Source organism: Oryctolagus cuniculus, chromosome 13 (assembly GCF_964237555.1).
Source record: "Oryctolagus cuniculus chromosome 13, mOryCun1.1, whole genome shotgun sequence".
In the NCBI taxonomy this organism is placed as follows: domain Eukaryota; kingdom Metazoa; phylum Chordata; class Mammalia; order Lagomorpha; family Leporidae; genus Oryctolagus; species Oryctolagus cuniculus.
Window position 1 is genome coordinate 75,278,468 of NC_091444.1, and position 26,694 is coordinate 75,305,161.

The 26,694-nt window shown below is 40.4% G+C and overlaps 1 protein-coding gene across 3 annotated transcripts in view; it reads right to left on the reverse strand.

Moving 5' to 3' along the window:
* Window positions 1-26,694, reverse strand: part of TAF3 (TATA-box binding protein associated factor 3) — a 211,643-nt gene that overhangs the window by 22,296 nt on the left and 162,653 nt on the right. For 2 of the 3 annotated variants that reach the window (XM_002717345.5, XM_051821564.2), the window contains one exon: window positions 20,040-20,122. The exons of the other annotated variant lie outside the window; for it this stretch is intronic. In XM_002717345.5, coding sequence (XP_002717391.4) covers window positions 20,040-20,122 — 83 coding nt within the window. The remainder of the gene's footprint in view (window positions 1-20,039; window positions 20,123-26,694) is intronic. 3 annotated transcript variants of the gene reach the window in all.

Sequence of the window (26,694 nt, forward strand, 5' to 3'; positions counted from 1 at the left end):
CACCTGAGGAGGCAGCAGGTGGTAACTGTCCCTGCTACCCACATAGGAGATCTGGCTTGAGTTCCAGACTCTTGGCTTTGGTCTGGCCCAGCTCTAGCTGTTGTATGAATTTGGGGAGTGAACCAGTGACTAAAGATATCTCTCTCTGTCTCTATATACCTTTCAAATAAAAATAAGTTAAAAAAACCAACAACATATACATTTTAAAAAAAGGAAAAGAAAAAACATCAAGCAAGTATGGCAAAATCTTGGTATGTGTTAAATCTATCCAGGTGATGGGTACATGCAAGTATATAATTTTATTCTTTGTTTTATGTCTGAAAATGTTGATTCAAACATGTCAAAAAAAGGTTTGTGATATGTATTTAAATTAGAATGATTTAGGGCCATAAAACCCAACAAACCTAGGGTACATATGTACTACTATGTAAATAGAACAAAATGGAAATTTCTTATGGCAAAATGTTATTAATGTTGTTAGTTATTTGCTTGATACATCTTTGCTTTTATTTTTCTTCTTCATATTTCTCCATTCCAAATGTTTCTTACCCTTTAGTGTTCTACTCAAATTCTACCATCCCTAAGTTGTTTAACCTTTTCTAGCTGCAACGAGTAGCCTGAATTTCTAAATAATCTCAGATCCAGCTCTTCTAGCCTTTCTTTGTACCTTCTGTTGTGATATTTATGTTTCTGAGAACAAGTATCTGATTCAAATTTTCCTCTTTCCATTCTCTCTCCTTTAATACAGTTATGTGTATAATACAAATTAGTTTCTTAAATGCAGATCAGCTTTTCAAAAGTATAAACTTGGGCTGGCGCTGTGGCGTAGCAGGTAAAGCTGCTGCCTGCAGTATCAGCATCCCATATGGTCACCGGTTCAACTCCTGGCTGCTCCACTTCTGATCCAGCTCTCTGCTGTGGCCTGGGATAGCAGCAGAAGATGGCCCAACTGGGGAGTGAACCAGCGGATGGAAGACGACTCTCTCTCTCTCTCTGCCTCTCCTTCTCTCTCTGTGTAACTCTGACTCTGACTTTCAAATGAATAAGTCTATCTATCTATATATATATATAAAACAAACAAACAAACAAAACAACAACAAAAAGTATAAATTCTGAGACTGCTACCTGGAGTAATTTGAGGGTTCTTTTCAAAAATTCAAATCTCCAGATTCAGAACTTCTAAAAGAGGGGAGGGCATCTGGCCTTCTTTCAGAAGGTTAAGATGGTTAAGATACTGCTGGGGACACCTGCACCCCATATTAGAGTGCCTGGGATTGAGTCCCGGCTCCAATCCTGATTCCAGCTTCCTGCTAACAAGGTCCTTGCCAGACAAATGGGAGATCAGGATTGAACTCCTGGCTCCTAGTTTCTGCCTGGCCCAGCCCCAGCTGTTGCAGGCATTTGGGGGGAGTGAACCAGTGAATTACAGCTCTCTGTCTGTATCTCTTTAAAATAATAACAAAAAAGAGCTTCTAGAATATTTTGTGATTTCATAAAGACTTTATTTTTTAAGAGTTTACTTATTTGTTTGAAAGGCAGAGTTACAGAGAGGCAGAGGCAGAGAGAGAGGTCTTTCATCCACTGGTTTATCCCCTAGATGGCTGCAACGGCTGGAGCTGCACCAATCCAAAGCCCGCAGCTTGGAGCTTTCTCCAAGTCTCCCATGTGGGTGCAGGGGCCCAAGGACTTGGGCCGTCTTCTACTGCTTTCTCAGGCCATAGCAGGGAGCTGGATTGGAAGTGGAGCAGCTGGGACTCGAACTGGCGCTCATATGGGATGCTGGCACTGCAAATGGTGGCTTTTACCTGCTACACCACAGCACCGGCCCCATAAAGACTGTTCTTTATTTAAAAAAATTTTTTTGGAGCTGCGCTGATCCAAAGCCAGGAGTCAGGAGCTTCCTCTGGGTCTCCCATGCGGGTGCAGGGGCCCAAGGGATTGGGTCAACTTCTACTGTTTTCCCAGGCCATATCAGAGAGTTGGATAGGAAGTAAAGCAGCTTAGACTCAAACTGACATCCATATGAGATGCCAGCACTGCAGGCAGCGGCTTTACCCACTACGCCACAGTGCCGGCTCCCCCAAAATTTTTCTTTTCCTTAGAGGCAGAGTTACACACACACACACACACACACACACACACACACACACAGGTCTTCCATCTGCTGGTTTACTCCCCAGATGGCTGCAATGGCCAGGGCTGGGCCAGGAGGAAGCCAGGAGCTTCATTTGGGTTTCCCAGGTGGGTGGCGGGGGCCCAAATACGCAGGCCATCTTTTGCTGCTTCCCCATGCACATTAGCAGGGAGCTGGATCAGAAGTGGAGCAGCCAACATATGAACTGGCACCCATGTGGGATGCACCGTTTCAAGTGGCGGCTTAACTACAATGCTGGTTCCTAGGCTGTTCTTTCTTTATGGACAACAAGAGGACGGTTTTATTAAGAAAAAGCTAAGCCAAATAAAATCGAACATTCAATATGGATGAAACCTCACTTTCAACAGTCCTAAGCCTAGAGTCTAGAGGATGAACAATCACTAAGTAAAAGATGCTTTTAGGTGAAAATGTGTTCAAGATGCAAGTTAATATAAAAGATACACCTTTATTATTTTTCTTTTTTTTAAAGATCAAATAACAGTACAAGTTATTTGAAAAGATTAAAAGCAATAAGATGATAGTCAGTGAACTTGAAAAATGAACAAGATTATGATTGAGATTTGTATCTCACTAGAGTTTTATAAAATTCAGTTATTACTGAAGTCATGCTTGGAAAATCCAACATCACCACTTCAAAATATATTAAAATTTGAAAACAGCAGCTGGTTTTCACCAACAGTCACCATGCTGTATGTGAATTCTTATCTTCCTTTGTAAACAGCATGGAAAAATATGGTATCTACTTATTTAGAGCATGTGAGATACACATACACACACACACACACACACACACACATATTCACCTGTGGGCTGAAGTAGTAACTAGCTATACATATGACGTTATTCTAAAAAGTTCATAGAAAAATGCAGTTAAAAGCTAAGTTTATTTTGGTGTAAGAATTTTTTGAAATTCATGTAGCTTATTTATAATATGCATTTTCCATGAATTTTTCATTTAAAAAATTTCAAATTTATTTATTTTCATTTTATTTTATTTTATATTTTTTGACAGGCAGAGTGGACAGTGAGAGAGAGAGAGAGAGAGAGAGAGAGAAAGGTCTTCCTTTTGCCGTTGGTTCACCCTCCAATGGCTGCCTCAGCCGGTGTGCTGCGGCATGTGCACTGCGCTGATCCGAAGGCAGGAGCCAGGTGCTTTTCCTGGTCTCCCATGTGGGTGCAGGGCCCAAGGACTTGGGCCATCCTCCATTGCACTCCCTGGCCACAGCAGAGAGCTGGCCTGGAAGAGGGGCAACCGGGACAGAATCCGGCGCCCCGACCGGGACTAGAACCCGGTGTGCCGGCGCCACAGGCGGAGGATTAGCCTACTGAGCCGCAGCGCTGGCTTATTTTCATTTTATTTGAGAGAGAGAGAGAGAGAGAGAGAGAGAGAGAGAGAGATAGATAGATACAACACAGGCAGAGAAAGATCTTCCATCTGCTGGTTCACTCCTCAAATGGCCACAAAGGCCAGGGCTTGGCTAGGCCAAAGACAGGTACCTGGAACTCCATCAGTTGTTTTACAAGCGAATGGCACTTGGGCTATTACTTGCTGCCTCCCAAGGCATGCAGTTATCGCAAGAGGAGACTTAACTCACTGTGCTGCAATACTCACCCCTGGTTTGCCTATTTGTATGTGGTATATATTTTCCTTTTACTGGCTTCAGCACTCTCTCCACCTCTTTGAGTCTTGGGTAAGGTATGTCTTACTCCTAGTTCTAAGTAGCACATGTGAACCTGGCCAATGAGAGCATACTCCATGGCTACAGTGATTGCTCAAAGCTGGACACATGACCTCAGCTAGTTTGGACTTCTAGGTCTGTCTCTGAGTAGCAATACTAGTAGATTATGTGCTTCAGTTCACAGTTCTGCTAAGTTTGGGGCAAAGCTAAGCTTGATATAACACATTCTAGCAAATTCTTGGAAAAACTATACAATGACTAAACAATAGGAAACAAATAGAATACTGAAATTTTTCTTACAAAAATTGTACTGTGGTATTTACTAAAAATAAATCTTTAAAGCAATGTATTATTTTAGATATTCATAGGGAGTTATAATAGTTGTTTATTTTAAAAGATATGTGGAAATGTTCAAAGGACCAAGGAAAAATGTTTCCTGACAACCTCGATATAATAGTAACAACATCATCAAATAGACAGGACTTAAAAACTTTTTTTTATAAACTGGATACTCACAAACATATGAATAAATGCATAATATTTACCAGTTCCTTTGCCCAGATTACTCTGACACATAAACTCCAAAGCACAAGCATTCTCCCAATTATTTGTAGTGTTATGCTTTATATATATAATGCACTCAATGAAGAAAAATCTACCCGAGACGGAGACTGCCCTGAGGACTTACATATTCAGAAGATACCTGGGAATAGCCTGAGTAAACATGTTAACAACTCCAAAGCTAAATGTTCCCCCCAAAGATGAAACGTTTCTATAAAGTAAGGGAGAAGAATGGAGCTAGTTTTTCACAGAAAACTATTAATTGTTGCCAACGGTCTTCAGGAAATTCAGAACAATTAGACTTAATTGATTCTTCTTATATTCATACATAATACATACACTTCATTTTCATCTAAGGTGGTGGTGCACTAAAAAAAGGTTATTTTTTGAAAGGCAGACAGACAGAAATCATAACTTACCAAGCAACTGCAACAGCCACAGCTGGGCCAGGCCACAGCTGGGAACCCAGAACTCAACTTGGGTCTCCCATGTAGATGGTGGGGACCGAAGTACTTGAGTGATCACTCGCTGCACTAGGATGTGCATTAGCAGAAAGCTGCATTGGAAGTGGAGGAGCTGGGACTCAAATCAGGCACTCCAATATAGAATGTGGGTATCCCAAACAGTAACTTAACTGCTGAACCACAAGACCCATCCCTGGTGGTGAGAATTTTAATTGGTGTAGCCATTGGATGATAATTTGACAATAATCTCTTGAAAGTATTAAATATTCAGGTATTCAGAGGCAACATCTTTGCCTTAGTGACAGTTGAATAAACAAAGATCTATATAGAAGGGTATTGTTTCTTTATAATAGCAAAAATGTGAAACTTAAATGTTCAAAAATTGTAAAGATAAAGAAATTGTGATATGACAGTAAAATGAAATCTCATGTCATAAAGACATGGGAAATTGTCTATGATCTATTGTTAAGGGAGTAGTGAGGACAAGCTGTAGAACAGTGTATATAAGATAATCCTGATTAGGACTGGCCCTGTGGTGCAGCGGGTTAAAGCCATGGCCTGCAGCATGAGTATCCTATATGGGTGCTGGTTTGAGTCCCAGTTGCTCCATTTCTGATCCTGTTCCCTGCTAATGTGCCTGGGAAAGCATCAGAGGATAGCCCAAGTTCTTGGGCCCCTGCACCCAAGTGGGAGACCTGGAAGAAGCACCTGGCTTCAGCCTGACACAGCCTTGGATGTTGTGGCCATTTGGGGAGGAAACCAGTAGATGGAAGATCTCTGTCTGTCTTTCCTTCTCTCTCTAACTCTGCCTTTCAAAGAAATAAGTAAATCTTTAAAAACAAACAAACCCTGATTATAATGTAACAAATATAAAAATTTTTTTTAAATTGCTGAAATATATACCAGTTAGCAGTGGTTATCTTTGGGAAAATGCAGGATTTGGGAAGAATTTTTGCTTTCTAAGTTAAACATTTCTAAACAGTTTATATAGAAAACACTGGCCCTAGGTATTATTTTTATAATTAAAGAAACAAAGCCAAGTATATCTACATTTAGTAGCAGTTCCTTAAAATGTCATTTCCGCTTTTTATATCAATTTTATCTAAAGCATATATAAAATAGAAGTAATATCTTGATGTAAAATATTTACCTTTAAAAGTAAATGTTCACAGTCAGCCCTAAAAGGAGGAACATACACAGCTAACATTTACTGAAGGCCTACTGGACCCTGGTCAGGGTTTTAAGTTTCCCAGATAATATTATGTGACTCACATTTATTAGAAATTCTAGCTATACATGAGCTCCTCCAGCTAAAAGGTACTTTTGGAGTGAGTTATATAACACTGTGACCGCTACTTTCCCTTTTCTGGTTCTGTTGACCCCTAGGTCCACAAGGAGGAGAGATCCAGACTTTAAGCTACTGAACGAGTTCTATGATGCTGAACGTTCAAGCAAAGAGCACAAGAAATTTCTCTGGACAGGGCCATTCTCTTTCCTTCTCTGTTCAGTTTCGGAAATATTTAGAGTTAAGAAGACATTCATATATTAATTTCTAGGATGTCTAGTCTGGTATTATGACTTACATGAAAATCTCCTAATTTTATTAGTGTCTGCCTTCTTTGAAGCTACTCTAAAGCCTAAAATGGCTTGAAAATAGGTGCTTTGGTCTCATCATCAACATAAAAGAAACATAACAATATGAACAACCAGCATACAGCTAAGTAATGATGTGACCAATTTTACAAATGCTATATTTGAGGAGCTGCTGGTTCTTCCAGGCAGAATTTTCTAGTAGCTAACCAGGCAGACCAGTGGGGATCTTGGGGGAGAAATGTGAGCTGGAAATAGATTTGGGAATCAGATATTCCTGATAATGGAAACCTAAAGAGTCAATGAGAAAATTTAGAAGAACGGAGTGAGTGAGTCAAGGGCAAGAAGGGAAAGTAAGGTCAAGACAAAAGGAGCTCTTAAAAGAAAAACAAAAGAAATGGTAAGACAGAAAATACTCAGGTGGGTATGGAACCAAGACTAACAAGACTAACAAGTTTCGCCGGTGCCGTGGCTCACTAGGCTAATCCTCCACCGGATTCTGTCCTGGTTGCCCCTCTTCCAGGCCAGCTCTCTGCTGTGGCCAGGGAGTGCAGTGGAGGATGGCCCAAGTGCTTGGGCCCTGCACCCCATGGGAGACCAGGAGAAGTACCTGGCTCCCGTCTGCAGATCAGCGCGGTGCACCGGCCTTGGTGGCCATTGGAGGGTGAACCAACGGCAAAGGAAGACCTTTCTCTCTCTCTCTCTCTCACTGTCCACTCTGTCTGTCAAAATAAATAAATAAATAAATAAATAAATAAAAAAAAATAAAAAAAATAATTAAAAAAAAGAAAGAAAAAAGACTAACAAGTTTCAAAAACAGCTCAAGCAAAACACACATCCACTACGGCAGGAAGGATTAATACGGTAACGTCTGCAGCACATTCTCTGGATTTGGGAATCAGCACACATTTGGTGATCCTAATGAGAAACCAGGAAAGTTTCCAGGGCACAAACGACAATGCAGTGGGATCGGGAGTGAAAAACCAGAAGGAAATGCATCTGAAGGATGATTAAGTTCTGTGAAGCCAGAATGAAACGAGGAAGTGAGGTAGCCTTTTTCTCCTGCAGAGGATAGGTTTGGTGAAGGTGCAATTAGGAGAGGAGAATAAGGTTGAAGGAAAAATGTGAGAAAAAGGAAGAGGAAGAGGAAGATACAGAGGAGATAATCAAGGAAAGTTTCAGAGAGGGACTGGAAAAACAGAAAAGAAAGAGGGAACAAGAGGAAGATTCTTTTCACAGCCAGGATGGACAGGGGGAGACTCTTCCTGGAGCCCCATAGAGCAAATCCTAACAGCCACGGAGTAATAATAGCAGGGCTAGTCTGTTCCACATGTTAGACTCTGGCCACCATGTTTTTAAAAAAAAAAAAAAAAAAGTCTTGCAGTGACTAAAACACCCCTAATGTTAATTATACCATGCATCTGAAATCATTGTGTAGTATCTAAATAAACCACAGGGCATAAACCAGGAAATAATAAAATGTGAAGAATTTAAATATCCTGTGTTAGTGTTATATAATGATTAAGACCGTCTAAGTGTTTTCAGCAGTAACTGCATATTTTTTTTTAATGCCAGAAGTGTGAGTAGTCTGATCTTTAGGGAAATTATAATCAGATAGTATCCAAAAGGTTACCATGATACAGCTAAATTATCTCCTGTCACAGGTTAAAGAACATTTAAATTCTCAAAGTTTACATCAGCCTTTTCTAGATAACAAATCTTAAGTACCTTCCTATATTCACTAAATTAGTGATCTTGGGCCTTGATAACACTGCAGAGAGAAACTTTCCAACTATCATTCAAATCATATCTAAAAAGGTGGTCATAAATATTTTAAAACCTAAGTGAACTAATAAGACCTAGACCCATTAAGGATAAGATCTTTTACAACAAATTAAATAAAACAATTTATTGAAGTCTGAACTCAAGATAAGCTAGATTTACTAGCTGACCTTTTATTCATTTAAACAACAAAATTAGCTCTAATTGCATTAGAATGGAATCCAGTAAATTTTCCCAAGTCTTCTAAAGTGGCATCCATGTAAGGACTGCTGTAATTGTTTACAAGTAAGATGGGAATGCTTTGATTATAATCTTTCCACTTATTTTACTGTGTAGTAAAAGCATTTACCAAAACTCTATGCCAGTTTTTCTGACAATATACTATTTTTTCTCTTAAAACGTTCTACATCTTCGGTACTAATGAAAAACTATGATATGTCAAGGGGAAAAAATTAAATTTAGAGACTTCATGATTATAGGTAACTAAAACTGAGAAAATAATATAAGGAGGTCAAGGTCTCTTTTCTGGAAAAATCAGAAATGGCCCAACGACCTGGATAACACATTTTTAAATTACCTGCTTCCACTCAAAGGTGGTTCATAATCACAATTGAAAGAAAGGTGGTTGCTTCAGTAACAAATTAACCAGGGCTGATCCAAACTATCTACTGTACAATCTTCTCAAAAATCCAAAGTAGACAGTTTTACTGTAAAGGAAATGAATCAAAAATAGAAAATTAGGGGGCAGGCCCTTGGTAGAGTGATTAAGACACAGCTCAGGATGCCTGCATCTCCTACTGGAGTGCCTGGAGTCAAGTCCCAGGCTCGGCTTCCTGCTGATGAACACCCTGGGACGCCCAGGGCGATGGCTCAGGTACTTGAGTTGCTGCCATCCAAATGGGAGACCTGGACTGAGTTCTGGCCTTTGTCTGGCCCAGGCCCAGCTGTTCCAGTTGCTGTTGTCATTTGGGGGAGTGAAGCAGTAGATGGAGGATCTCTGTCTCTGTGCCTGCTTCTCAAAAAAGAAAAGAAATGGCCTTATAGGTCTGACAGAATGATTAAAAAAAAAAAGAGAGAGAGAGAGAGAGGTTTATTTTATTTATTTGAAACTCACAGTGAGAGACAGAGGGGTGGGGGGTATTTTCCATCTGTTGGTTCACTCTCCCAATGGCCACAATAGCCAGTGCTGGCCTGGACTGAAGCCAGGATCCAGGAACTCCAGTCAGGTTTCCCATGTGGATGGCAGGGGCCCAAGGACTTGGGCCATTTTCTGCTGCTTTCCCAGGGAGCTGGATAGGATGCAGAACAGCCAGGACTTGAACCAGTGCTCATATGGGATGCCTGAGATGCGGGCAGCAGCTTAATCTGCTGCTCCAAAACACCAGCCCCAGAATGATGTTCTTAAATGTTCCTAAGCCTCTGAAGTATCACTTTTTAAATCAACAAGCTTCTTTGCCCTGTCAGCTTGGTTTTATAAAGATATGAAATCCAGCTTCCTTCCCCTAACTAAAACAAAACATATATAAGAGATGGGAATTTGGCACAGCAGTTAAGATGCCTGCATTTGATTTCAGAGAGCTTGGACACATCCTGGACCAAGTCCTGGCCCTCTCCCTATTGTAGCTTCCTGCTAATGTGTATCCTGAGAGGCAGCCGGTGATGGCTCAAGTAGTTGGGTCCTTGTGACTCATATGGGAGACCTAAATTGCTCTCTTGGCCTGGCCCAGTCCCAGCTGTTGCGTGCATTTGCATAGTGAAACAGCAGATGGGAGAGTTCTATTCACCTTTCTCTCTGCCTTTTAACTAAATAAGTACAAATTATTTAAAAATTAAATCATATCAGTCATTTTTGCCTGTCCTTCCCCTCTAGTTCTGGAGAGAGAACTCTCCTTTATTTCTGGAGCACACCATTTCCCCTTTGGACAGGTGCCCTGGTGAACCCAAGTCCTTGCTGGAGACGGACAAGGGCTGCTGTGGAAGAGGGGCTTCCCAGAGGCTCGAAGCATGGGAGAACCACACCAGCCTGCAGCGACTTGGCCCACTGTTGTCATCACACAGAGGCAAGATGCAGAAAAGCAAAGTGGAACAAAATCCTAACAATGTTTTATGAGGCCTGCATTCTGCTTCATCTAAAGTCAAATACACAGAAGCCTCTCCTTATCCATGGGAGATACGACCCAAGACCCTCAGTGGCTGCTTGGAAGCTTGGACAGCATTTTAACCTATATATACTACATATACAAGTTTAATGCTTTCTTCATCTTAATTAAGCACTTACCACATCCTCTGGCCAGCGTGTGAGGTATGAGAACCATTTAGCACAAATTTATTTTCTCTTCTTCAAAACTGCATGGACAGAAGATTCTTTCCTACTGAATCTTAGCAACCTCAGCAAAATAATTTTTCTTTTTCTTCAAAGATTTATTTATTTATTTGAAAGGCTGAGTTACAGAGGGGGAAAGAGTGTGAGAGTGAAAGAGAGAGAGAGCAAGAGATATCAGTATTCCATCTACTAGTTTACTCCCCAAATAGCAGCAATGGCTGGGGCTGGGTCAGGCTGCAGCCGGGGGCTCTGGAACTCTATCAGAGTCTCCCATGTGAGTGGCGGGGACCCAAGCACATCCATCCACTGCTTTCTGGGGTGCAATAGCAGGGAGCTGGATCAGAAGTAGAGCAGCAGGGACACAAACGAACACTCATATAGGGGGCCAGCACGGCAGGTGGTGTTTTAACCCAGTGCGCCATAACACTGACAAGCATCCTCCCTTCTTTCTAAAAATTTACTTATTTATTGAAAGGCAGAGCTACAGAGAAAGAAAGAGAGACAGAGAGAAAGAGAGAGAAAGACAGAGAAAGAGAGAGAGAGATTTTTCTTATTAGATTGAGACTTTAAACCTTTTCCCTTAAAGAAAACAATATACACTGTCTCTTTGGAATAACCTAATTGTCAGTATCACTTCTCTAGTATTTTGGTGCCATTATAAAGTAAAAGAACACTGGAACACAGGCATGGTGACACTGCAACAATTGATTTGATAATCAAGATAGCTACTGTGTGATGAATGAGCCAGGAGTATATACAGTGTGGTCAAGGGGAGGACTCACCTCTTAGACAATGGAGCTGGGGGTATCAGATTTCATCACACTACTTGGAACAATATGCAAGTTAAAACTTCCGAACTGTTTATTTCTGGAATTTTTCACTTACTATTTACTGACTATAGTGGATGGCGGGTGTATTCCTTGCCCTTAAAACTCAACTGGCTCTCACATCCTAATGCCTTCATACTCCACCCTGCATTATTTTCCAGGTTCCCAAGCCCCCCCCCCCCCCCGCCCAGTTCCTGGAATTCCCCTCCCTGCTGCCCCCTACCCCTGCCCCTAGCCCAAGCCCTCCTTAAAAAGGCCTGGCCCCTGGAGGGTCGGGGCCTTCTGCCACATGCTCCATCTTGTACACACAGGCAGTTGGTCACCCACCTCTGCGGATTTATTTTCTCTGAATAAATTTGATCTGGCTGTAAATCCGTGCACTGCCTCTTCTCTAATCTGCGGCTCTCTTCCTAACATTTTGGTGCCCCATGTGAGGAGGCACCAATCTGCACCTCTTTTCTTAACAGTGGGTAACTGAGACAACAGAAAGCAAAAATTCCAGAAAGCAAAACTTTGGATAAGAGGTGCTATTTTTATTTATTGTTTCTCCTTTAGCATAGTTTGATTTAGGTTTTTGCTACTTGGAATGAAGAAACTTAACTAATACAACAACCAGAAGAAAGTAAGAGTATTATAGCTAGAGAAGACTAGGCTCCTTAGAAAGCTATTTTCATGAAATGTGCTTTTGTGCTTTCTCATAGATTAAGGGTTGATGTAGGAAGTAGCCAATAAAAAAGATCTTTGGATCATCTGTAAAATCTGCTATGGAGGGGCCAGCACTGTGGCGTAGTGTGTAAAGCTGCCACTTGCAGTGTCGGCATCCCATATGGGTGTTGGTTCAAGTCCTGGCTGCTCCACTTCTGATCCACTCTCTGCTATGGCCTGGGAAAGCAGTGGAAGATGGTCCAAGTCCTTGGCCCCCACGTGGGAGTCCCAGAAGAAGCTCCTGGCCCCTGGCTTCAGATCAGTGCAGCTCTGGCTGTTGAGGCCAAATGGGGAGTAAACCAGCAGATTGAAGACCTCTTTCTCTCTCTCTCTCTCTCTTTCTCTCCTTCACTAACTCTTTCACATAAATAAATAAATAAATCGTTTGAAAAAAAAAATCTGCTATGGAGGACACTGTCCTTGTCATTTGGTTCCATATGGAAATCAATTTTTAAATTTTTGTCTGGAAAAACTTTGCCTCCCCTGAGAAACTGGAAGGCATCTTCTGTTCTAGAAATGTATTTCCTTGTTCTTATTTTTGACAGGCAGAGTGGATAGTGAGAGAGAGAGACAGAGAGAAAGGTCTTCCTTTTTTGCCATTGGTTCACCCTCCAATGGCCACCGGGTACGGCACATCGCGCTGATCCGAAGCCAGGAGCCAGGTGCTTCTCCTGGTCTCCCATGGGGTGCAGTGCCCAAGTACTTGGGCCGTCCTCCACTGCACACCCTGGCCACAGCAGAGAGCTGGCCTGGAAGAGGGGCAACTGGGACAGAATCTGGCGTCCCGACCGGGACTAGAACCCGGTGTGCCGGCGCCGCTAGGCGGAGGATTAGCCTAGTGAGCGGCGGCACCGGCCTGTATTTCCTTTTTCACCTTTACCATTAGGAAGCTGTGATCATATCTGTCAAGTAGGCATTTGATTCCTTTTCTCTCCTTGATCTTACTTTCTCATTTCTATTTCCTACCTTACTAAGTGTGCTTTCAGGTGTTTATTCATTTTTATTTTACTTGCAAGGCAGAGAGAGTTAGAGAATGAGAGAGCAAGAGCACGCACGTGAGAAAGGGAGTGCTGTTTCATCTACTGGTTTACTCCCCAGATGTCCACAACAGCAAGGGCCGGGCTAGGCCAACGCCAGGAGCTGAGAACACCATCCCTAGGACTCGCACGTAGATGGCAAGGCCTCAGCAGTTGAGCATCATCTGCTGCTTCCCAGGAAATTAGCAGAAGGTTGGATTGAGAGCAGATGCAAAAGTGTACTCAATCCTGGCTAAATATAAAATGCTTACTGTCTTTTTCTTTAAATTAAGATTTATTTATTTACTTGAAGTCAGAGTTGGAGAGAGGGAGAGGGAGAGGGAGAGAGAGAGAGAGAGAGAGAGAGAGAGAACAAACCTTCCATCCGCTGTTCATTCCACAAATGGTTGCAATAGCCAGGGCTGGGCCAGGCCAAAGCCAGGAGTTAGGAGCTTCTTCTAGATCTCCCACGTGGGTGCAGGACCCCAAGGATTTTGGTCCATTTTCCTCTGCTTTCCCAGGCACATTAGCAGGGAGCTGAATTGGAAGTGGAGCAGCTGGACTCAAACTCGTGCCCAACAGGATGCTGGCATTGCAGGCGGTGGCCTAATCCACTATACCACAGCACCAGCCCCAAAATGCATATTATTGTTATGGGTTGGACTGTATTTGGGTCCTGTTTTTCTTTGGTAGGAACTTTTGGTTACTACAAAATGCCTTAAAATATTTTAAAAGTTTATTTTTATTATTGCCTATGATTACAATGTATTTCTGTCAAAAAGATTTATTAGAAACATTTGGATCACACCAAAAACAACAAAGATCTACAGATATTTTATGTTTTTAAAGATCAAAACTTTGTTTATTTAAAAAGATTTATTTTATTTATTTAAAAGAGCCACAGAGAGATGTAGAGACAGAGAGAGAGTTCTTTCATCCGCTGGTTCATTCCCCAATTGGCCGCAACAGCCGGAGCTGTGCCGATCTGAAGCCAGGAGTCAGGAGCCTCTTCTGGGTCTCTCACGTGGGCACAGCGGCCCAAGGACTTAGGCCATCTTCTACTGCTTTCCCAGGCCACAGCAGAGAGCTGGATTGAAAGAGGAGCAGCCGGGACTAGAACCGGCGCCCATATGGGATGCCGACACTGCAAGTGGCAGCTTTACACACTACGCCACAGTGCTGGCTGCAAAACTTTGTTTTTCAAGATTAACAAGCAAAGTAGCTCCCAATTTCATAGTAGTACATAGAAATAATTCTGAAATTCAAGTGTAAAAAAGGCCCCCCACCAGACATAAGTTACACTGTGAACCTCAACAAAAAACTGAATCACATGAAAAGGAGCATCAAATTTTCAGCACCTCTGCTATGAGAGGACTACTGAATAAAGAATTTCCTGAAGTGTAGGAAATCAATCCAGCTGTCACTGGAAATCAAAATGTTAGCAGAGAGAAAAGTGTAATTGCCAGCAATAAAGTGCTCTCTGAAAAATATCTCAGCATGTAATTTGTGTATTTTGAAAACAGCGTTAAGTCTGTCAAAGAGAATATTATTGTGAGCTCTCAGTCAAAGAGTTCTAGCATTACTGGGGCTGGCACTGTGGCGCAGCAGGGTAAGCTATGGCTGTGATGCTGGCATCCCATGTGGGAGCACTGATTCAAGTGAGTCCTGGCTGCTCTGCTTCCAGTCCAGCTCCCCGATAGCGAGCCTGGGAGAGCAGCAGGAGAAGGTCCAAATGCCCACCCACATGGAAGACCTGGATGGAGTTCTAGGCTCCTGGCTTCAACCTGGCCCAGCTCTGGCCATTGCCATCATTTGGGGAGTGAACCAGAGGATGGAAGACCTCTCTCTCTTTCTAATAAACAAACAAATAAATAGACAGATACATCTTTTTCAAAGAGATTTATAAACAACATTGAGAACCATATTGTTGGCTGAAAAGCAGCACAAATTACTTCTGTATCATCTGATCAAGTATATTTTGAGATATTAATTAGAAACAATGACCAAGCCTTATGGGAGTCCTGCAGAGGCCCTATTCATCACCTCTTATCTTGAGAGCTCACTGAGTAAGGGCAGGAATGTCCTGAGAGCAGAAAGAAGAGGGGGCAGTTACCAATTTTTCAGTTTAGTAGCCCCCGCTACCAGCACAAACAGCAGAGCTTGGCAAAAGAGCCCCTCCAGTCAAGCCGAAGAGTGCTGAAGTTAGAAGGACAAGGGCAGAAGTTTCCTTTTCAGCACTTCTGAGAGGACAACATGGAAGAAAACTTTGAGAAACATGAGGGGAAGAATGCTTATTCCCCTACCTGGCTCCATTATTTATTCCATTGCCTTCATGAAAATTTCCATTACTTTTTTTTTAAGATATATTTATGTATTCATTCATTCATTCACCCATACATTCCTCATCTGGGTACAATGGCTGGCACTGTTCCAGACGAGGGGACCCAGAACACCATGTGGGTCTTCCATGTGGCAGAGGCCCAAAGACTTGGGCTATCTTCCGCTGCTTTCCCAGGAGCATTAGCAGGAGCTGGATCAGAAACGGAGCAGCTGGGACTCAAACTGATATTCTGATGTGGGATGCCAGTGTCTTAAAGAGGTGGCTTAAACTGCTATGCCACAACACTGGCCCTATGTTTTTCTTAATAATTTACCAAGATTTAAAATCACCTTTTTTCATGAGGCTCCTTTTACACAACTTGGAACCTTATAAATACAGTCACACGTTACAACTTCACACACTCCATTAAATTAGTTTGTTGTGCTTTCTTCACAGAAATGAAAAAAAGAATGAATGCTTTAAGTTGGTCATCTTTGCCTATATATTCTCAATAGAATCAAATAACAAGATTGAGGTAACAAAACTCATAGCAACTCTGCTGCCATTCACCTACCCCACTATGGCAGATACGACTCACCCTCATTGGACTCTGCCACTGAGTCCAGGTGGGACCTCAGAATCCTGAGCAACAGAGTTCTAAGCAGCTGCTCCTGGGCAAGCTGAAACCTACTTGCTATCCTGGCATCAAGGCAAGACTTGAAGGTTAGGCTAGACTCAGATTATTTTTGCAATTAACTTGAATATGCTGTTTCTCCATTCGTACTTTATAGGAATTCAGATTGTAATGCCAGGGTTAGGATTTTAAAATTATCTTTAGGGGTCGGCGCTGTGGCGCGGTAGGTTAACGCTGTGGCCTGAAGCGCTGGCATCCTATATGGGCACCGGTTCAAGACCCGGCTGCTCCTCTTCTGATCCAGCTCTCTGCTATGGCCTGCGAAAGCAGTGGAAGATGGTCCAAGCCCTTAGGCCCCTGCACCCACGTGGGAGACCCGGAAGAAGCTCCTGGCTTCGGATTGGTGCAGCTCCGACCATTGTGGCCAATTGGGGAGTGAACCATCAGATGGAAGACCTCTTTCTCTCTCTCTCTCTCTGCCTCTCCTCTCTGTGCAACTCTTTCAAATAAATAAATAAATCTTTAAAAAAATTACCTTTAATACAGAATACAGAGAATTCTGGATACCTATTGCTGGGGCAACACCTTGAATGATTTTTTTTAACATTTATTATTTATTTGAAAGGCAGAGAGAGAGAGAGAGAGAGAGAGAGAGAGAGAAAGAGATCTTCCATCTGCTGATATACTTGTCAAACGGCCACAACAGTCAGGTCTGGGCCAGGCTGAAGCCAGCAGCCAGAAATTCCATTTCTTCCACCGCCTTCCCAGGTGCATTAACAGGGAGCTGGATGGGAAGTGGACCAGCTGGGACTCACATCAGCACGCGGACGTGAGATGCTAGCAGTGCAAGTGGCATCTTAACCTGCTGCACCACAATGCTGACCTTATGTTAAAGGAATCTGAAGTCCTGGGAATGTGGTTTTCAATTTTAACTCTCAGGTCAAGGTACGGACTCACCATAGATCCCTTCAGAAGATAGTTTCCAAGGGTGTTAAGGAAGAAACATGGGACAGGGTTTGGTGCAGTGAGTTACACTGCTTCTAGGGACCCCTGCATCCCATATTGGAGTGCAAATTAGAGTTCTGGCTACTCTGCTTCTGATCCAGCTTCCAGTTAATGTATCTGGAGAGGCAGCAGAGGATAGCTCAAGTGCTTGGGCCCCTGCCATCCATGTGGGAGACTTGGATGAAGTTCCTGGCTCCTGGCTTTGGCCTGGCCCAGCCCTGGCTGTTGCAAGCATTTGGGGAGTGAGCCAGTGGATGGAAACATGCCTGCTCTCTCTCCTCTCTCTCCCTCTCCTTCCAAGTAGATGAAGAATAAATAAAAATCTTAAAAAAAAAATCTTTGTTTTAAAAAAAGTTATCTGTCTGGCTTCATGGAAGAGTAGAGAACAGAGGAAACAATCTAACCTCAAAGTACTTTTGTGGACCAAAGGGCAGAAGGTATAGCTTCTTTAAGACTTAGAAACTAAATATTGTCTTGGAGATCTTCCAGCGAAAGGGTATAATTTGAACCCAGTAAAGCTTTTTCTTTTTCCCATAATTTCAAAAGATTCCATTCTCTGCCTGATCTTCAGCAATAAACAATCTCTCCAGCCCTGGACTATTCAAACTCTCCCTCTCTGAATCCCAGTCCGCTCATTATTTTCACTTCAAAAGAGTATCAGTTACCCAACGTGTGTACAAACTGAGTAACTAAAGGAACATTATAGGAATCTCTTGGCTCTTTTCCATCATTCCTGACATGGAATAAGCCATGTATCCTTATGCTAACCAGGAAAGATACTGAAATCTGAATGCCATTTAATTTTCACGTATCATATTCTTCTTTTAATTTTGTTCAATCCTTAAAACATATAAAAATCATTCTTAGCTTGCAGGCAATACAAAAACAGGCAGTGGGCTGGATTTGGCTCATGGGTTGTTGTTTACTTATTCCCAGTTTAGACTCCCACCGTTAAAAAGGATGTTACTGACTAAATTCTATTTTACATAAAAATTCTGTAACTATGTGATTTCCTCTTTTCCTCCCTCTCTTATTTTAGCTTAAATATATATTTTACTTAATTTATCTCTTTGTGTGTTATAAGGGTTTTCTTGTATCTGCCCTGGGTCAAATGGTTAATCCTTCATTTAACATGTAGGCTATTACCTGCATACCTGGACACTTACATGTCTTATAATAAGTATTATACTTTCAAGGGCAATTTGTCTAGAATGTCTGGTATTATAATTTCCCTTAAAGTGGGCATTCTGTCCCAGAGTAACAGGATCTCTTTCTCATATTTTCAAATACGTTAGGTGTATGAGCAACTTGTTAAAAGAAGAAAATAGAACAAATAGAAGAATGACTGAAAGATGCTTAAGGGCAGATGAGATTTATGTAACAATCAATGTTCTTTTACAAATCTTACTTCTGAAAGGTAATTAGAAAGCCAAACTTCTGTGTGGGAGTAAAGAGTAATGGTGAGCTACTGAGAAAACAGGAATAAATCTAAACTGGCGGGAGGAAACTGTTAATGATGAATCTCTTCCCCTTAGAGAAAGGAATCCACATACAAAATTTCCAAGCAGATGGTTTGAAGAGTGACTTTAGGTCGTTTTCTGAGAGATGAGAATATTAGTTAAACTCTTGAAGGTAAGATAGAGGGCATTAGGTATATCAGAGATACGGTTTGAAAAGAGATGAATCCATGGTATTTTTATTAGGTTTTTAAAGCTTGTCAGCAGGCCAACCATTGTGTAGGATTCTACTGGTGTAACCAGTAATATGAAAATTATCCACAGAATTTAGGTAAGAACAATCTGAGCCATCGAGACTTCTTCCTTTCCATCTTTAGAGAACACACTCTCCTGGAAGACTGCCTCCCAACCATCTCTCATTATTAACACACGTGTTGGATTTTCCTACCGTACCATATTTGGAGCAGACAGAATGATAGAGGCAACAGCATGAAATACACACAGTCTTGAAGACGACAGAAGCCACGGAAAACATGGCAGAATTTCTGTTCTCTATTCCACCCACTAAATAAATTCATGGGTCTTATTCTCACTGTTAAGGCTAAAAATTAAATGGCAATGGAATGTCTTATAGGCTTATTTTCCATATTTGATTGCCTTTAATGTAAACTACTTCATTTTTCAGGCTTATTTGGAAAAATAAGTTGTAAACTTTCACTTTTTAGCTTGTGAATTTTATTTAAATAACATAAAGCATGCTTTTAGAACAAGGAGAGACATTTTCAGCATAATTAAGAAAAAAAATCAATGTTTCATTACATTACTAGCATCATTAAAGAGCACTGTGGGTTTTAATGCTTCCCCCCAAAACGGATAAAGGACAACTATCCAACTAGCTGACTTTAAAGAAGGGTGGGAGTCTGTGAAAATTAGGACAAATAGCAGCAAACATCGGGTTTGCATTACTAGTTTCCTCTTCAAAAAAAAAAAAAAAAAAAAAAAAGCAAACAGCAAACAATGAAGACTTCAGTTGTTGTTAACCATTAGATACTTTTACACCAAGCCTTTGGCAATATCTTTGTTTTACAGGGACAGGGAAAAAAACAAAAACAAAAACAAAAAAAACACATGCCATCTGAGCAAGAAGAGGCTACTCATTTTCTGTTATGGTGGCAGATAATAGGTACCTGAGAAGGTATACCATTACAACTGCCCAATCCATTCAATACGTAGTTTCTTATTTTTCAGATAACCAGGACCTTAAATATTATACAGAAACAATACTGTGGTGCTAGTCTTTTAAAAACAGAACAAGAACAAGAGAAAAGGGATCCTATGTGTTAAAGCAAAACACCTTGACTCAGAGGAAGAAATCAATAAAAACTTGAAGAGTTGTCAAAACAAAGCTTGACCCTATTTGTTCATACCTGGCAAAGGTTTGTCCAGTTCCAAATCCATTAGGAAAAGCTAGAGAAGGTTAAATTGCATCTGTTTCAGTCTGATTCACAAATTTATACTTACATCTTGTCTTGGCCAGCACCAACTCGCAGAGTCAACCTGGGGATAACTGGACTTGGGGCTGGAACGACTGGTTCCACTTTTATCTGTGGAAGTTAGTACATTAGAGTTCAATAGGTTTTTTCAACAAAAGTACCTCCTACCTCTTTGACTGCCCCACCTCCAAAAACTTAACATACAAGGCTAGGCCTCAAATATGGCTAAAATGCTAGATGCGAAGACAATCTGGGCTAGTCTATGATTTTGTTTCTCAAAAACTAATGGCTACCTAGCATCATCAGAAATTTTATGAAATTTAATCATATATAGTTATTTCTGTTTTATTAGTTTGGGTTAGTCTCAGATTTTATCATATCAGAACTTTCAAACAAAAACTGTTATCTATATCATTTGGTGGAGCAGTTAAGTAACTGTCAGACTTAACATAAATAGACAAAGGCTGCAATGACTCTTTCCTTATATGATACAATCCATCTATTTATGGGCCTTGGCGAACATTAAACTCATCTTAAGTTTGCATTATCATATGAGAAAGCTGAAATATTGAGTATATGTATAGATTAAACTGTTCCATTTTTGAGTAGTAAAAAGATCTAAAATGCTGTAAAAGAAAAAGATGCATATTCTTTTTAAGGAAGGGTTTATGGCGAAGTCAGTGACTGCTAAATAAGTTAAAAACCTCATAAATATTCGAGTTGTTAGTCAGAAGGGAAGCATACGACTTAAGTATAACATTAAAGAATCTCATCACAATTTTTTGGTTTGAAGATCTTTCAGCAAATATTCTGAATGAACAAACTAAATAAAAACATGGCAGTTCCAAATTATTATCCACATTAGAGTTTCTCATCTAGGGTTTGTTTGGGATTTTTGGTGGGAGAGTTCTTTGTTGTGCAGGACTCTTCCAAGCACTGCTAGTTGTGTCAGTATACTATATTCCAATAGTCCATTGCTTGTCACTGACAACTAGCGGCAAATCATTGATTTCTAGAACTCAAGTTCAAGAATTAAATCCTAGTAGAACAGTGCGGTGGTTCTAAAAGGGAATGAATATATAATGCTCACTATATTATCCAGTTAACATGTGGCACATAAATTAAATCTACTATTTTCTTCTAGGTATTTATCTCGAGTTTTTTTTTTTTTTTAAATCCATCACCATACATTCTCTTCAACAGTGCTAGCACGTAAGAGGTGTTCAATAAACATTTGTTCAATTAACACCTTATCTTGCAAGCACCCTCAACTCTCTTGCCTCTCAGTCATTCCATTATTTGTTCAGGACCAATCTAAAACTTTCCTTCAGAGCACTGGGTGACACCAAAGAAAAATTTCAAAACCCTTCAACTCCGTCTATACCTTCATAAACTTTTTGTTTATTTGAATGATGCAGCTAACCCAGATAAGTGGAGAGATCATGTCTGTTTTGTTTATTGTGTTTTTTAGTGCTTATCATAAGGTCTAACAGGCAATAAGTGCTTCAGATCCATTTACATCCTGAATAGGAAGCAACGATTTCAAACCTTTAGCTCTTGCAGGACCCTTCCCATTTTCCCCTTTCAATCATCAAACTCCACAAGAAAGGCCGTTGAGGCACCGGACAGGAGAACTCCTTCAATTCCCTACAAACTTCTCTGCATGCACCACTCTATGAGATCTTCAACCTCTTTGTTCTGCTGATAATTTTTATTCACATTTTGTTCACATTTAAATGTGCTCAACTCTCTAAAAATTCATCTTTTCTTCAACTTCTAGCAACTGTTCTCACATTTTTCAATCATGAATTTATTCTTTCTTCACTTCACTGTTTCTCCACCTCTTTACTCATCCCTTGACCCACTCCAATCTAACTTCTGCCCCACTTATGCCATTAAAACCATTCTTTGCAGACGGTCAGCATTCCCTAATGTCTAAGTGTGCTCTCTCTTTAGAAGGTCTTATCTTCCCTCTCTTCACAAAGTTCTCTTATTTTTGCCTGATTCTACTTAGTCTTCTGCTCTTCTCACTCTACACCATCTGTAGAGATCTCATTCATGGTCATGGTTTCAACTCTAAGTCTTAACTAAGTATGTTATATCTTCTACATTCCCCTTTCTAAACCAACACTGATTGAAACTAAGATAAAAATGTAAGGTAGTTTACTAAACATTTTAATTTTTTTTAATTTTATTTTTGACAGGCAGAGTGGACAGTGAGAGAGAGACAGAGAGAAAGGTCTTCCTTTTGCCATTGGTTCACTCTCCAATGGCCGCTGTGGCTGGCGCACTGCGCTGATCCAATGGCAGGAACCAGGTGCTTCTCCTGGTCTCCCATGGGGTGCAGGGCCCAAGCACTTGGGCCATCCTCCACTGCATTCCCTGGCCACAGCAGAGAGCTGGCCTGGAAGAGGGGCAACCGGGACAGAATCCGGCGCCCCGACCGGGACTAGAACCCGATGTGCCGGCGCCGCAAGGCGGAGGATTAGCCTAGTGAGCCACGGTGCCGGCCACTGAACATTTTAAACTAAATGCTCTCTAAATATTTCATTTTACCACATATAACTCTTAATTTATTAATATCTCCTGCCAAATTCCCTCTTTAAAATAATCTCACTCACTCTTGCCTGATGTCTCCTTCATCGGTCAGTTGTTTATAGTATAATACAGTGTTTCTCCTCAAGAGAGCAAGGGTCTCAAGAGCAGGGATAGGGATAGGCATACATATAACTTTTAGCTAAGGTTTGTGCTTTCTCCAATTTTTTTTATTTTTGAACAAAATGTCCATCCTGAAACAAATCTGAAAACCAATAGTCCAATCCAAATTTGGTGACATAGAAAGGCTTCCATATTTTATATGTGAGAAAGTAAATACAATTAAAATAAACAAATGTTTTTATATGCCACCTACAATTTGCCAATGTGCTTGGTTATTTTCTTGATGTTCTCATCTATACTTTTTTAACAAACGTGGGACAGATATTACAGATTCTGTTTTACAGGTAAACAGAACATACTCACTTATGGAATAACCACTTTTCCTTTCTTCTTCATTCTCTTTTCCATTCCAACTTCATACAAATAGCAAAAGTAGGATTAATGAAGTCTTTTTGATTTAGAGAATGAAAAATGACATACAGCTTCTGTATTTCTTCAATTCTAAAACACGTTAGAGTCATATACCCATAAGTGGCAAGGTATTAGGAATTATACTTTTTATTTCTTCAACTCACAACACTATTATTTTTTATATACAACCTTTTCTTAAGCTTTATTTAAAAATAAAACTTTTGTCCTACCTTAAAAGAAATCTGCTTTACTATTTTTATGCTTTGCATTCTGTTTGGTCCATTTCTATTTGCCATACTGTACATACTACAACTTACAATTGTGTAATACTTCACAAAATGTGTCCCAAAAACTTTATTCAACTTGATATTCACAATTCTGTATGGTGGGTGTGGAAGCATTATTACCCCCCAGAAAGGACAGTTTACATCAAGTGGCTTACCCAGAGTCACAAAGTTAGTAAATAAAGGCCTAAATCCTGGTCTCCTGACACCAAATACAACTCCTGTTCCACTTTACTGCTCCTTGACTCTCTGGGATACGTTTTGAGCCCTTTTCTTAGTAAGGCTAATGTCCTAACTGAAGTTACTCATTTTCTTTGTCATTGTTTCTTATGATGAATAACAAACACTTGAGAGATGGCTAGGTTTAGTTGTAAAATTTTTTTCCCTTTATGTAAGGCTAACTAATTTACATGAAAATTTAGATTAACTTTGTTTTACCTCCATTCAACTAAACCAAACCAAATTTGGGTATTTGATGCTGTCTTAAATGTCTTGGCACAGGACAAATGAACCAAGACAGGTCTATTTATGTTTTATTGAAAAAAAAGTTAAATGATACAATATGTAAAAAACAAACAAAAATGGAGATATACTTTATTAATTAGATTCAAAAGGTATGAATGTGTCTGGAAGGCCAACAGGAACTCAGCCAACTGATTGAATTAATGATCCAGAACCTGCTACCTCAGCTCAAAGTATTATCTGTAATCAGGGTGACCATATCATCAAACTAAATATACCTTTTAGAGTGAAAGAGCTATTAATTATACCCCATAACAGGTATAAACCAGGACTGTCCCAGGAAACCACAGTACATGATAATCCTACCCAAAAATCACTTAAATACCTTCGTTTCACTCTTAAAGAAGTTAAATCAGATTCCAAATTGAAAAATTCAAGGAAGTATAGAAAGATTAATGACATTCTAAAAAAGACTCGGGGCAGGCGCTGTGGTCCAGCGGGTTAACGCGCAGGCCTGAAGCGCCAGCATCACATATGGGCACCGGTTCTAGTCCTGGCTGCTCCACTTGGGATCCAGCTCTCTGCTATGGCCCGGGAAAGCAGTAGAAGATGGCCCAAGTCCTTGGGCTCCTGCACCCCCATGGGAGACCCGGAAGAAGCTCCTAGCTCCTGGCTTCGGATCGGTGCAGCTCTCACCATTGTGGCCAATTGGGGAGTGAACCATCAGATGGAAGACCTCTCTCTCTCTTTCTCTCTCTCTGACTGCCTCTCCTCTCTGTGCAACTCTTTCAAATCAAATAAATCTTAAAAAAAAAAAAAAAAGACTTGAGGGGATTCTATTATAGAAAGTGATTTCTAAACAAAAATTTCTTTCTACATTTTTAATTTGACTTTTTATTTTTGGTAAGCATTCAGATAAACAGAAAGGTAATTCCTAAAATTGTAAAATAATTTCTTATTGGTACTTCCCAGAAAATAACAAACTAAATGACAACGACCTGAATTACTTAAACAGTATGACTGATGCCATCATTTAATGGCAAGAAACCAAAATGCAGGGACAGCATGAGCTGTTAAGGGTTAAAATAAAAGAACAGCACTTTGGAGTAATGCTGAGAATTGGGGCGAGCAGAAGAGCATTTACAGTGGATTACTAAGCTTCCCAATTCACCAAAGAGGTAAAGTCCAGCAATATAAGACTCCTTTGTAGCTAACTAAAAATACATTGTCAGTGGATTTGTCCAGTTTTATGTATAAGCAATACTTCTTTCACCTGAACTAATACTAGTAGTCATATAAGCCCCTTATTGCCATGTGCTGCATTTTTTTTGCTAATCTTCAAGGATTTAGCTTCTTTGCCACATACCTCAGGGCACCAACTGATAAAGCTCTAACTCTCCATTTTTCCAGGACACCAGCAGTGCGGCCTTGCAAAAAATGAAAATCGCTCAAGAGATTTAAAGGGGAAATTTATTTTTAAAATCCTGACTTGAAGCAAAGAGGTGGATTTTTAAAAAGCTTATCTATAAAGAATCAGTTTAAATTTAAATTCTATCTTGGAACTCTTTCATGCATTCCAGCTTTAAAGTTTATCTTTTGACAGGGACTTTCTGCAAAGGTAATGGGCAGCTTTGTCAATATAATCTGTTCAGTTTTTTTTTTTTTTAATGTTAAACTCCTTTCATTAAAAAAAAAAAAAACAACCATATATTTTTACTAGCTAGGATAGCAGCAAGTTCAGTAAGCACTGGTTCAGAGTTCCATCTATGCTGATATGTCAGAAAAAAACTCCATAAACACTATCGATTTTGAAAAGCCAAATTTAATCACCCAACATCTTGGGTGCTGAACTATGATTGGCAATCTTTTTGTTGTCTTAGCAATTAAGGGCTTTACATACATTATTTCATATAGAAACACAGTAGAGTTACTTAAAATATTAAAAAGATAGTCAGAAGACGATGCATGGCTATGTTAAGTATAACAAGTTGTATCCAGCATGGATGACAAATAGAATTCAGGCTTTTTGTAAATGCTCAGAGTTCATTTACATGAAAGGTTGGGAGGTGGCCTTTGGTAAACTTCCATAATTTCAAACATATTGATTTAAACATTAAGTTACAGGTTTCCTCTTGAACAATTATAACTAACAAGGGCATATTTCCCTGTCCTTTATTTACTGAAAATCCTGCATTTCACTAGTTATGATCGGTGATGAGCACAGACTGGAAATGAGACTGTGCTCCTTTTTATAGAAGGGAAGGCAGATGAGAACCTTCTGTTAAGGTACAAACCAAACCAGTAGGACAAACTACTCAAATTCATTAAAAGATTATTTGGGGGCCAATACTAAAAGATTGAGGGATAGAAGAAAGAAACACTAAAATTTTTAATTGTTTTGAATAATAAAGTCATTAAAGTTTGAGGACATTCCTGTTATTAAAACATGCAGCTACACAGGAGCTCTTTTAAGGTCATTTCAAGAACTAAAATTTTATAGTCATGATGCTACCCTATTCTCAAGAATTAAGCCCTTCTTGCCCCTCTTACTAGCATCAATCTCTTGGATACACCAAAACAGATAGAGGTAACTGGCCTGAGCAGACCATTTTTTGGTGGTAAAGAACGCAGGCTTTGGTAAGACAGAACCGATCAAGTCACAGCTCTCCCAACTTACTGCAGTAAGTCCCTCAATCTTTTTGTGCAGTTTTCTCAGTTGTAAAACAGGAACAACAATAACAAACCCTCAGGGCTGTTTGGAGGATTAAATAATGGAATTCTGGCCAGGTCTGCCACTCACACTTAACTCAGTAAGTGGTAGCTGCGAATGTCACTTACTATGCAGGTTGGTGGATTCCATAGCCAATG